The 13,279-nt window shown below is 48.7% G+C and overlaps 2 protein-coding genes across 5 annotated transcripts in view; one reads left to right on the top strand and one right to left on the bottom strand.

The window, feature by feature from the left end:
- Positions 1–873: 873 nt before the first annotated feature.
- Positions 874–5,193, bottom strand: LOC141728268 (uncharacterized). Of its 2 annotated transcripts, none has more exons than XR_012579148.1 (2): positions 3,589–5,193; positions 874–1,245 (listed from the first exon to the last, which is right to left on the bottom strand). XR_012579148.1 is itself a non-coding variant. In XM_074535993.1 (2 exons), the coding sequence occupies exon 1, from the start codon at positions 5,191–5,193 to the stop codon at positions 4,327–4,329; it is 867 nt and encodes a 288-aa protein (XP_074392094.1). In that variant the 3' UTR covers positions 1,283–3,657; positions 4,289–4,326. The 2 variants fall into 2 exon arrangements, 1 of the variants encoding a protein (XP_074392094.1); XM_074535993.1 differs by lacking the exon at positions 874–1,245 and having other exon boundaries at positions 1,283–3,657; positions 4,289–5,193.
- The window catches only part of TBL1X (transducin beta like 1 X-linked), a 192,717-nt gene continuing 184,576 nt past the window's right edge, over positions 5,139–13,279 (top strand). For 2 of the 3 annotated variants that reach the window (XM_074535990.1, XM_074535989.1), the window contains exon 1: positions 5,139–5,504. The gene's annotated coding sequence lies outside the window, so the exon portion shown is untranslated. Of the gene's footprint in view, positions 5,505–6,053; positions 6,132–13,279 lie in introns of those variants that run through there. The other variant, XM_074535991.1, reaches the window with a different exon arrangement.

Here is a 13,279-nt window from a genome sequence, read left to right on the forward strand (position 1 = left end):
CAGGAGGCACCCGGATGCTGATGTTGGTGCAATGCAGACACTTGGTTCTTGCATCCCTGTTTCATCCTGTCCACTGCCCACAGACATGTCTGTGTCTTATTTGTTTGCTCCTCTGCATGCACCCTCCTCATGAGAGGGACTGGGCTCTCCCCTGGGGCTTGTCCTGACAAAGTCCCCCCTGGGGACCAACAGGAATTCTTCAGGAAGATTAGGCCTTCCCAAGGGTAGACTCCTGGTTCGCACCTCACTTTAGCCACTTTGAGAAGTGTGAGCAGCTGCTGGCCTCAGAGGCTCAGATAATCCTCACAGGACCAGGGGAGACATCTGACAGCACTCTCACAACACTCAGGATCCATACACCCCCAGAAACCCTGAGCAGCTAGGGGTGATGATGCATAGTTAACACCTCTCACATCCACAGCACAACCTCCTGCTGAGTCTGGCTTCTCTGCACAGAACTGATCCTGTTCACTCTCTAGGTGTTTCACTCTCTTGCAGCCAGCTCCTAGGTAGAACTACTTTCTCTTCTAAAACCTTTCATGGGAGGAGAAAAAGGTTTGAAATGATAAACTGTCCCAGACATTAATTCAGCACAGCTGGGGCCATGCAACATTGCATGGATGAGGAAAGACAAGAAAAGAGATCATCACCCCTCTCTTCTTTCTATTCCAGACTGGCAGGAGGCCAAACTGGCTCTAAGAGTAAATTAGAGCAACATAAAAAAATCTCTGTTCCATCTGAGGATCCTAAGGGACCCATACTGCTAGCTCAGCCCTTCGTGTCAGCCCACTAAATAGATCAGAGGAGTGTAGATTTCATACATCAAAGTTTCTGATTTATTTTACCTTAAGTAATAACAAGTACGTGTTCAACATACTAAATATCTTCCATATAGTAGATAGGAGTGTTGCGGTAACTTATGTAGATTTTTGGAAAATCTAATTCCAAATCTGTTCTTATGATCTTATACAAAGAAGCAAAACCATATTTGGTGTGATGCCTACATAATACACAGTGTTCCTCAGCAGCAGGTGTACATAGTTTGTACATCTATGTACAAACTATGAATAGTGCATCCCTCTTTGCAACCTCTGCAACAGAGTAACAGCCTCAAAATTCTTTTCAGAGGTTATTAGATTGGATTGAATTCCTGTTAAAGCCTGAGAAATCTAAGTCTTCACATCTCAATGGTGGAATAAAAATGATCACTACAAGGTGCAGGTATTACAGGCCACATGAATCAATCTGTAAGAGAGGAATATGATAGAAAAAGGATCAGACCATGCTTCCTTTGCAAAATCAAAAAAGTTTTGACAGTTTTATCTTCCAGAAACTTTGAAACAAGGCCTTCCACTTTACTTTTTTATTCCTGATAATACTGTTTTACTCAAGAGGTTTACTTGCACAAGTGGTCATGATCTTCCAGTCTAATCCAAATATATCAATGAAGTAATAAGTGAAGAAAAAAAACTAAAGAGAGATGGTCTCAATTCCTGAAAATATCTTAGTCAATCAGAATTTCCTTCTAAAATTGAAACTCTTGGTATTAACAAGTGACTAAATGAGAAACCATTTTTTTGGTGCTGCGAAGCAGTTGCTCACATGAGTGACTCCATCAGAACATTCACCTGAAGAATATCAAATATTGTAAAGACGCTCACAAAATAGAAGTCAAAGCTTGCTGCTACAGAAGTGCAAAATAGTAATAATAACATGCCGAAAGTCTTTACTTTCACTCCACAAATAGTTTGGCAGGACACCTCATAATAGGAAGGATGAGGTTTAACATATTTTTAAGTGTGACAGAGCAAGGGCCTACCATGTCACATTTCCATGTATAGAATATACCTCCTGCAATGTGAGAATGGAATAGTGCCCCTCTGTCCCAGTAGTGTGGGGATATCTGTTCAAGTTCAGTTTTCACTCTTGTACCTGAAGTTTGCATATGAATTTGTCTTAAAAACTTAAATTAGCAGCAGATACTTTTTTCAATCCATAATAGCAGTAAATAATTAATCTGCATAATTTGCATTTCAGAAGCTTTTTTTTGCAAGAATTATTTAACAGAGGTAATGTAACAGAAGAAACAATTATTTACTTTGTAATTATTCACTTTTTCAAGAGAACTTACTTTTATTTAGACAATGGAAAACATGGTATGAGGGGAAAACATAGAAACAGCTACCACTGCAATACAAGATGATGAAGCACTAGAAAAATAACAACAGGTTTCATCTCGTAAAATACAAAATATTTTGCCTTGTGATCCCATTATCTCCCCAGTAGGCCAACCCTGCTGGCCCTTGACTTTGATTGTTTCAGGTTAGGGTTTCCATTTTAATGAGGGTAAGAAAGCTCAGCTCTGGCTCCCTTCATTTGGAGCTGCAGGGCTGTGGCACTGCTGCTGATCACCATCGCAGCGACACAAGTCATGAAGCTGAAAAACAAGGCTCTTAAAAAAAACAGTGATTTCTTTATATATGGTCACTTTGGAGTCTTCTCTTACACCAAGGCCAAAATTATTGCAATGGCCAGAGTAGTGATTCACTCTTCTATCCTTTTCTCTCCCGTCACTTTATAGTTGGGGATTTTTTTATTTCATTTTACCTGGAAAAAAACCAAGTCTTTATCATGGGTCTGTGCAACTCCTCTTAGCCAAGCACAGCCTGAAAAAAAGCGCCTTCCTTGATAACCTTCACTTGAAGTTCTCGGCAAGGATTACGCCAACATTAACCCCATCCCAGGGGGTGCTGCCTGGCTTCCCCGGCACAGCTGCAGACGCCAGGGCTCCGCGCTGCCCACAGCCTCGGCTGGCAGAGCGGGGGCAGGCGGTGCAGCCCCGGCTTGTCCTGCTCCCTGCAGGACTGACTGAAACTCCCCCAGACACAGGCAGCGGCGGCTGTGCCCAGTCAGAAAAGAGGAAAAGTAATTTCCTGGCATCCGTATGGCGTTGCAATTTAATTTCCTCGCCATCACAATGCTTTCAGTGGCCCACCAAGCTTTCCTTGTCCCTGCCCGCTCAGCAGAGCGTGTGGCCAGGCCTGGCCAGGCTGGGCGCAGCTGCCCGAGAGCCCGGCCGGGACACGGGGCCTTTCCCGGCTGGGGGCTGGAACACTGCGGTAGGTCCAGGCCAGGCAACGCAGGATGAGCGTGTGCTGCTCCTCAGCAGCGGAAAGCCCAGCACAAGGCTGGGAAGGCTGCCAGGACAGACCTGCAGTGCTGCGGCTCCGGGCATGGCGCTGTCCCGCTGCCCCCTCGGCCCTCCCGGCCATGCTGAGCCACCTCCCGAGTGAGGGGGACAGGGACGGGACGTGTCACAGCGGTGACAGCTCTCAGCTTCCTTGCTGGGCCACCGCGCCTTGGAAGCTCTGCAGGTCTTGACCAAGGACCATTTCTGATGAGTTTACCTCATTGTCAGCCCACGGCACTTTAAAAGCAAGCAAGCAAACAATAAAGTGCAGGAGCTTAAATTTTTGGCCCATCTCGCTCTGAATCTGGAGGGTGTTTTTTGTTTGTTTACATTGCCGAGTAATAAAAACGTAATGTAGGTTTTGCGTTTGGAGAAAAATAAGGCGAATGGGAGCTTACTTGGAAAGGGAGACATGTGTCTGCCTGTCTGTCTGAGCGCAGATGGCCTTGCACTGCAGTCTCGAGGCTCTGCATACGAAAATGAATCACATCAGCCGGCAACATTTCCCAGCGTTTTGAGAGTTCTGCTTTCAACACAAATATGAATGTATGTAGCAATGATCTTCATTGTCCTGACTTGGGTGATGTCATATTTTTCCATCAGGATACTGGGTGACAGCACATTTGTAGGCTTTGGGCTAAATGTATAACGAGCATGAAATTCCCTTTAATGTCAAAATAAAACCAAAGGAGGAAAAAGAGTGGAAAGGTCATAGGGAAAAAACCTCCAATAATAAATATGACTTTTGGGGCCGCCTGAGTCTGGCTGTCACCGTGATGAGCCCACCGAGGCAGACACCCCGGCAACATCCCGATAATCTTATTATTTGCATGACATTACCCATGAGGCGGGGGGATGGGGAGAGGGGTGGGGGAGGGGAAGGGGGAAGAAGGCCGCCAAAAGCATCCAGGCGGCCCCGGGCGAGCGGGCGGGCCCCTGGCGGTGGTGCGGGGTGCGGTGGCGGCCGTGCCGTGCCGGGCGGGGGCAGGGCGGGGGCAGGGCGGGCGGATGGCGGTGCGCAGCTACTCGCGGCGGTGCGGTAGCGGTGGCGGCGCGGGGCCCTGCGGAGCGCGGTAATGATGTCAGCTTGTTATTTACCTTCCAGCGCCGGGTGACGGCGCAGCGCGAAAGGAGAATCAATCAGCCGCCGGGTGACCCGCCAGGCGCAAAAAAACCGGAGCCGGGCGGGGGAGGGGAAGCACATGGAGCCGCGTTGCATCATCCGCCAGGGGTGGGGGGGGACACGGGCGGGACACGGGGACACGCGTGGGACGGGCGCGCTGGAGGCTAAAGAGTCGCGGCGCTGTCGCCCGCGGGTGTCGAGCCCCAGCGAGATGCGATAAAGCCCGTTTGTGCTGATTCACAGCCCGCCCGGCCCCCGCGCCCCGGGGCGCTGACTGGGCACTGCCGCCCGCCCCGCACCGGGGCAGCGGTGGCGGCGTGGGGCGCGCTCCCGCAGCGCCGCCCGGGCTGTCCGTGCGCGCCGCTGCGCGGGACGAGCGGCCGCGTCCCGGGCGCCGGAGCGCGCCCCGCGGGGCCCTGCGCGGGCCGCTCGAGTTTGGCCGGGCCGGGCGCGGGTCCGAGCGTGCGGGGCACGGAGGGCGGCCGCGGGCACCGCGCGCTCGGCCGGCACCGGGGAACGCGGCGCTGCCCGCGGGCGGGGGAGGGGAGGGCCGCTCTCCGCGTGTGTGTGTGCCTGGTTTGTCACCGGGTTTCAGTTGCGGGGGGGTGTCAAAGCACAATATAACCACAGGCGGGGCGAGGGCTGGCGGCACCCCGGGGCATCCCCGGGGGCGTTGGCGCCTCCTCGAGCCGCGCGTCCCGGCGTGCGGAACCGACGCAGGTGGGGGAGGGCGCGCCGGTTCGCCCCCCAGCCGCCCCGGCCCTCCCGGTGCGCCCCCTCCCCCGCCGTCCCCTCCCTCGCTCCCGCCCGGTGGCGGCGGCCCCGGGCGCGGCTGTGGCTCCCCCTCGGCGCTGCTCCCGCCGCCGCCGCGAGTCCGCATCGGCCCCGCCAGCCCCCCCTCACCGCCATTCCGCCCCAAAACTTTCCGTTTCCCCCATCCCACTCTCCGGGACTTCCTTGTGCCGCCCGTGCGCGCGGAGGGGGGGGAGGAGGCGTGTGCGGCGGCGGCGAGGGGGGATTCGCAGCCTCCTGGCAGGCTGGCCGGGACCCCGGGGGAAGAGGAGTTGCACCATGCGCGGCAAGTGAGGGAAAGTCTCCGCCAGCAGCAGCGCCGCCGCCCCCCGCAGAAGTTGGGGCTCTCCCCGCCCGCGGGAGCGGGAGCTGTGCCTTTAACGCCCGCTGCGCCGCGAGGTGAGTTCCCGAGGCGGATTATTCATCCCGGGGACCCTGTTGTGGTTTCTTTTTCCCCCGTCTTTTTTAATTATTATTATTATTATTATTAATTTTTTTAAATTTCCCCCTTTTCTTACGCTTGTCCTTCCCGGCGCAGCCCCCCGAGCCCAGCCCAGCCCGGGGCCCGCTGCCCCCCGGCGTCCCCTCTGCAGCCTGACCCGCCCGGGGGGGAGGGGGTCGCTCAACCGCCGCTTGTTATGACGAAGTTTTCTCAGCCCGGACGTTTTGGGCTCTGTTTGGGGATTTTGGGGGTGTTTTCTCTGGGCCGAGGGGATGTGTGTGTGTGGGGCTGCCGTACCCGTGGTGGGTGTTTTGCTGCTGCCCCCGGGCAGAGCGACCCCAGGGCGTGGGAGAGGGGAGGGGGGCAGTTTCTCCCTACTTCTGAGACAGTATTTTAATGTAAGGGGGTTTATTAAAAGACTAAATAAATGCTCGGGGAGGGAGGGAGAGAAATGCGAGGTATTCACGCTCCAGTGTGGAGTTTGCAGAGCCTGGGTGGGGGAGGGGATCCCATTCATCGCCAGGGCTTGAATCAGCAGCGGGCGGAGGGGCCGGTCGCTCCCCTACACCGAAGTTTACTTCCAAGTAGGTAAACAAGTTCGCTGCTCGCCCCCCGCCCCGGGCCCAGCCCCCCGAGCCGCGCTGCCCCCGGCCCCGCTGCCAGCGCCGCGGCCGCCGGCGGGACCGGGCTGCGGGGAGCCCCTCGGGGCCGGAGCTGCGGGGCCGCCGACCTGTTGCACGTCCCGGGCCGGCGAGCCCAGCCCCGGGGCGGCGGGGCGGGCGGGCGCCCTGCCCCCGGCGCTGTCAGCGGGCCGGGCTCGGTCCCCATTTTGCGGTGCGCGTTCAGCCCCGGCCGTGGGGCTGAGAGATGGGTTCGGTGCGCGGCTCAGTGTCGGTGCGGTGCGGTGCGGTGTAAAGCGAGTGACCCTTGACCTATTTATGGTGTATTGCTGGGCTCTGGGCAGGCATCCTGCACGGCGCAACAAGGGGCAAAAACACCAAGCCACACCCTAAAAGTTCGACTCGCATATTAATTCCTCAAAGTCGGCGTTAAGACGGAATAAAGGCTGCCCTTTATGTGGTGCCTTAACATGCCTCTGTGCTGTTCTCCACGAGGATTCGTACGGCGTTTCTCCCTTCCTGACGCACGAGCCTGGCGGTGTGGATGTGGATGTGTGCGCTGGGGGAGGGGAGGCCGGCTGCTCGGCGGGGCTCACCCACCGCCTCCTCCAAAAACAGAAAATACTGCAGCATAATCTTGCAGGAACCGAAAATATTCCATTGAAAAGGCTGATGATTTGAAATAAAATGGAGTGTAAAATTAAAATTTCCGGATTAGTGTTTTAGGCTAATAGTATGAAAATAAACATGTTGTGCCAGAGGGAGATCTGATTGTAGGTAATAAATACGAGGTCTTTACTCTTGACAAATAAAATGTCATGTCTTTCTTCCTTTCCCCATATATTTGTGGTCTTTTAACCAAGACTACTCGTGTGGATGTATAAGGTTTTAACATCATCTACCTTGTGCACCATGTGACTGCACATACTGGGTTTAGGCCTCTCCCCGTCCTGCAGTCAGTGTTCTCTCATGTACAGGGACATAGGGCAGGTTTTAAATTAAATATATCCATTCTGTGATAGCAGATGTTGTTGGCAAGGAGAGCCAGATTTGTCCTAGTGTGTGTTTTGGCACTGTTGTTTTTTTGTCTGGGTTTTTTTTTAAACAATTACAGATAATAATTGCAACATCTCAACGACAGCAGTAGTAAAACAGGGAAGGTTTCCCACAGAAGATTTGTAGAGGAGGTGGGAGGAAAAAGGAAAGCAAGAGGGGGAGGATGCTATCACATTAAAAATGCGTTAAAGCTCTCTTGTGCTATATGTAATAATGATAAAAACAGGGCAGATTTGAGCCGAGCTGCTGTAGTTGTCTCAGTGTATAACACGTTCAGTGAGCTATGCAATAACCAGGGGCAGGGCAATCCTGCATGTACAGAGTGGGGAAGGAGAGGCTGGAAAGCAGTGCCAGGAGAGGGACCTGGGGGTCCTGGTTGATGGCAAGTTGACCATGGGTCAGCAGTGCCCTGGCAGCCAGGAGAGCCAACCCTGTCCTGGGGGCATCAGGGACAGCATGGCCAGCTGGGCAAGGGAGGGGATTGTCCTGCCCTGCTCGGCACTGGAGTGGCCTCACCTCGAGTGCTGGGGGCAGTTTTGGGTGCTGCAATATACAAAAGACATTCAGCTGTCAGAGAGTCTCCAAAGGAGGATCATGAAGGTGTGAATGGCCTTAAGAGGAAACCCTATGAATGAGGAGTGGCTGAAGTCCCTTGGCTTGTTCATTTTTAAGGAGACTGAGTGGAGACCTTATTGCAGTCCACAGCTTCCTCACGAGGGGAAGCAGAAGGGCAGACATTCTTCTCTATGGTGACTAGTGACTGGACCCGAGGAAATGGCCTGCAGCTGTGTGTGGGCAAGTTTAGGTTGGGTGTTAAGAAAAGACTCTCCACTCAGAGGGTGGTTGGGCACTGGAGCAGGCTCCCCAGGGAAGAGATCACAGCACCAAGCCTGATAGGGTTCATGAAACATTTGGACGATGCTCTTGAGCACATGGTGTAATTCTTGGGATGTCCTGTGCAGGGACAGGACTTGAACTTGATGATCCTTGTGGGCCCCTTCCAACTCAGTATATTTTGTGATCCTAAGGTTGTTTTTTTCACCCCCTAAGATGAAAAAGCGTGTCTCAGAAGCAAAGAGGATTAAAAATTACACATACATGTGAAGACTGGCAACTGCACAACTGTCCAGGTTTCTTAGGACATAAAAAAGCCCTCGGGAGATAAGTTGGCATCTGAATACATCTCCCCCCACCCATCTGATTAAGATGACTCCACTGCTCTCTGCTATGTCAATGCTGTGAGTTATGCTACTGCTTTAAATGATTGCAGATATTCTCTTCAATAAGTGTCTAAGGAGCAAAACTAAGTTAAGTCATTGCTAGGGAGGGGGCACCTGGAGTTGTCAGGTTCCGCTCCACCAGTTTGCCCAGTTTTCACCAAATCATAGAATATGCTGAGTTAGAAGGGGCCCACCAGGACTGAGTCCAGCTCCTGACCCTGTGCAGGACAGCCCCAAGAATCCCACCATGTTTTGAACTCTTATCACACTTGGTGCTGTGATCTCTTCCTTGAGGAATCTGTTTCAGTGCCCAGCCACTCTTGAGGTGAGAAACCTTTGCCTGGTATCTAACCTAAACCTCCCCTGATTCCGTTTCATGCTGTTTTGGTCCTGTCACTGATTGTCAGATGGGCTTTTCTCATTTTTGTGGTGACAGGGACCAGAAGTAGATGTGCTGTCTGCTTGGTATGTGTAATGTGCCATGGCTCCTGAAGAGCTTCCTGAACAGAGAGCCGTCCTGTGGCAGCAGCAGCTGTTGAAGGCCTGTCATCCCTTTGCTTGGAAGGAGTAGAGAAGAATGTCTCTCAGTGTGGATGGGATCTTATTTCTCAGTAGCTGAGCTAAGTCAGCAGTGGATTGAGCGGTGTGCTCGGTTGGTTCCCTGTGGAGGTGAGGCTGGAAAAGCCCTCCCAGGTTTAGCTTTAGGTTGCTGGGTGATTGCTGCAGGTAGCGGGGTCGGTGTGTGCACCAGCCCTTGCTATTTGCTGCTGCTACGAGTCCAGAGTAAGAATTCATCGTGTGTTAAACTGATGCTGTTTGTATTTTAGTAGTGCCAAGGGGCCCCCATTCAAATCAGGGCCATTTGGGGAATATTATAGATGGTGATTCTCACCCTAAACAGGTTGTAATGTAAGTGAGGGAAACAAAAAGCCAGGAGGGAAAATGCTAGAAAAAACTGACTCAGGGGAACGGCAGCTGATTGTAGTGCTTTATCTGCAGGACCACGGTGTGATCTCAGCTGGCAGGAGAGAGGAGAGTTGTTAACACCTGGCAGCACTGCTGCTGGTAAATCTGTGTGCTCTGCCCAAAGAGGGGTGGGCGTCATAACGTGATCCATATCCTGGATTCCCTTTACTACTGCTCTTCTAATTCCTAGTATTTTCGATTATGCACACCAGCCTGCCTATAAAGTGATCCAGGTTTTGTAACTCTTGGGACAGCTTCGTTTTTTTATAATCTTCATTATGAGGCAAGATGGAAGTAATTTTGTAAACTCTTTTTTCAGCTGCTAAATTAAAGCTGCACTCCCTCTTCCCCTCCCTCATCATGCCTATTTTTAGTTAGGAGGAAATAGCTGACCTCTTTACAACAAGAATCCAGACCCCCTGGGTGCCATTTATAGGTTTCTACCAAATGGCCTACTTGGACAAGTTGGTTGAAATTAAACAAAAACATTGGAACTACGGCTGTACATATGAATAGCAGCCTTCCTGTCAGTGCAAAATCTGTCATTTTAATGACACTGAAACAAGCATACAAAGGTGAAAAGTACAATTTAGGTTATTTTTCTTCAGTGTACAAGAGAATATTTTAAAGGATTTTTTGTTTGTTGCTCTCTGATTATTAATATAATGGAATTTCATTTAAGGATGACTGATAGTGTTTTGTCTTACAGTCACAGGAAGTCCCCTAAAGTTAGGGCCATGTAAAAGCTAAAAGCAGTCAAAGGAAGTGGTTCGTTAAGCAAACATCGTTTCTTACCAATTGTCTTCATGTGTAGAGATTTTGTCCTAGACAGGGATTTATAAATTATAGTTACTAATGTTTAATAATTCTGTAGAAATATAAATTTGCTTCTGCTAGTTTAACCAAAAGCACGTTTAACTCCACAATGGGTATGTGACAGTTTTTGAAGGTAAAGGTGCACAGGCCTTTTACGCTGCTTTTCTTGAGCTGCTTTTCCTATGTGTATTTGTATTTATTTTAAGTGATAATAAAAATACTGGCCTGTAGCAATAGTTATTGCATCTCTTCATTTGTTGTTTGAGAGGAGAAAACTGTACTGCCTCTGTTATCTTCTGTTGGGGTCCCAGCCACCAGTCCCTTTCTATACTTTGGGCAGCTTGGGGTTGGGTGCATCTGAGGATGTGGCTTCCATCCTTATAATGCTGTCCACTTTATGCAGTTAAAGGGGCATCATGATGTTTAACCTTATTTCTTGGCTGTCTGTTTTGTTAGTGTGAATAATTAATATGTGTCCTGTTTAAACTGGAGTGCTTGTAAAACGTCATAATTTTGTGTGAAGTTGCAATAGAAATTTCTGCCAAGAACCCTGCAGTACAAAATCATGATGATAGTACTGTAGTAGGAAGAAACAATTATTTTAATATTTTAGCTAAGTGCATTGCATAACTACATTTTGGCTTGGGTGTTGAACTTTAGTCATTTGCTAGGCTGAGTTACCCAGCACACTGAACATGTGGATGAACAGTGCCTTGATGCTTAGATGACACAGCTTAGGGCCTGTTCCTGAGCAGATGAGTAGTACTAACAATGTCTAATAATTCTCTATATATGCGTATCAAAATACTCTCATCTAAGTAAGTAGGGAGTGTGAGTGACCCTTTGCTGTTGGAAGGTGGAACAAGACCAGTGTTCTGCATTATTGTGTAACAGTTGTTCTGTACATCACTCCAGTGCCATTCAAAGTGTGATTGCTTTTACCGACCTAAGTTTCATTTCAGCTGCTAATTCTTAGTTACAGTTTAACCTCTTATCACTGTGTAGACATTAGAAGGTGTTCTGTTATATAAAATCATAACTCTATTAAATGAAAAAATGTAGTAACATGATTTTGTGGGGGTTTTTTGTATTGAAATACAACTTTCCCATACCTCCAATAAATTACTGATAGAGCAAAAAAGCAACATTTTTCCCTTAGACATTTAAATTACTTGGAAAATACGCTTTGACATTGTCTTCAATAAAACAAAGAGGATTTTACTTTAGTGGATAGATTCCTTTTGTCATTCTGCAGCCTAATGCATTTGTTGTACTCCTTTTTGAAGGCAGCAAACTGCACTGGATGTACAGTGACAAACTTTGGCTTCTGCTGTATTTTGCTGTGTAGCACCATCAGCTCTTCATCGTTCCTTTGCCATTGAATAGAGACCCTGCAGAATATTCTCTGGTTCAAGAGTGAAGCAAATTATTTATGATTTATATTTCCAAATCAGAGTCATGCTACAGAGGCCCTGCTGAAAGGGAGCAGTTGCATTGATGTGATTAACATGTATGCAGTGTTATTGTGCTTCATGCTTAGAAGTGTCCACTGCTGAGTTTGTGCTAATTTGAACACAACCCCATAGCCTACAGCAAAATAATTGGAAAGATGTTCTTCCAGAAGAATTGACCGGCACAGTGTGCAGTTAATAAATACAGGAGATTTTTGTAAAGTGAAGTAAAAATATGGATTTTTTTCTTTTGTAAACTCATGTGTGTTGGTAGCAGAATGAGGAATTGTTATAACAACACGATGGTTTCAGTGTCATTTAGCAGCTACAAGTTGCTTGTTCATTGTATCAATGGTTTTAGTCTGGTTGCTACTGGCAGAGGAGATGTGTGTGTCCAGAGACCCATTAGTATTAGACTTGTGTTAGCATATAGTCTCAGCTGGGATTGTTGAACAGGAGTCAGTTTCACAAATATTAATTGTTTCAAATGAGCTACACTAATTGTTGTGTGTGAGTGCATGCATGTGCACATATATACACGTACATGGATAGCCTTAAGGTAGGCCAAAAAGTAGTTTTGGAGAAAAAAGGTGTAACCCTGACCCTGGAGAGTGGTGGCAGTGCTTGACTCTCACACCCTGAGCTAGGATGTGCTCAGGTCAGCAGCACCTGAGGTGTTGCAGAGCCAGTGAAATGACTGTAGGCTGGGCCAGGCTGGATGTCGGGTTCTGGAGAAGGCAGAGGTGCAGCGCCCTTTAATTATGTGCTCGTTGAGATGTGGCAAGGTCAGGAGTGCATACTGTGCTCCTACCTCTGACTGAGCCTGCTGAGACCAGGAGGCAACATGCATTCAAACATCAGAATTATGTTATCTTCATTTTTTCCTTCTTTTAAATTTTTTTATTATTATTTTTATTTGGTTTTTTGTTGCTCTTAGAAGTAAAATTTAAACCCTGATCTTGACAGAGATGGAGGTAAAATTGCCCTCCTCCATAGTGTTCTCTACAGATAGGGTGAGCTTTGCTGACAAGTCAGGGCTGGGAATCCAGGCACAGATAGTGCTGGTTCATATTGGGGGGATTAGTTTCCAAGGATATTTATCTGTTGCTTTTTACAGTCACAAAACAAACTTTAACCCTTTTCATGCCTATTTTAAATGCACACATGAGTTAGACCTCTAAGAATTTGGATATAGAATTGGTTGAAACACATAAAATATTTTCTAAATATTTCAGAAGATATTGGTAATGCTACTAAATATGTGGACTCAGACATCTCTCCTTGTATCTTAACTTTCCTCTTTGGTTTTGTTTTGACTTTTTGGGTGGTTTTGTTGTTTGTTTGTTTGTTTTTACTTTTTGGCTTTAGTTTTGTCCTTTTTTAATGTAAGGGCTTCTGTAGTTTGTATAGTTGACTTTTTCAGTTGGTGACTTTTAAACTAAAATACTGTAATCTAGGAGGCACAGATAAAAGGCATGCCTGAGGATTATTCTGATGAGGAAAACATCTTCCTTCCTATGCCAGTTCTCAAAAAAATGAAAGCAAGGAGCAGAAGCATTTTTAGTAACATTGCAGTGTGTTCACAAGACAGATTTTATATCAT

The sequence above is a fragment of the Zonotrichia albicollis genome, chromosome 2 (genome assembly GCF_047830755.1).
Source record: "Zonotrichia albicollis isolate bZonAlb1 chromosome 2, bZonAlb1.hap1, whole genome shotgun sequence".
Taxonomy (NCBI): Eukaryota; Metazoa; Chordata; class Aves; order Passeriformes; family Passerellidae; genus Zonotrichia; species Zonotrichia albicollis.

Bases quoted from the DNA above. Each gene is read 5' to 3' on its own strand.
- LOC141728268 (XM_074535993.1), bottom strand. From the start codon at position 5,193: ATGCGGACTCGCGGCGGCGGCGGGAGCAGCGCCGAGGGGGAGCCACAG.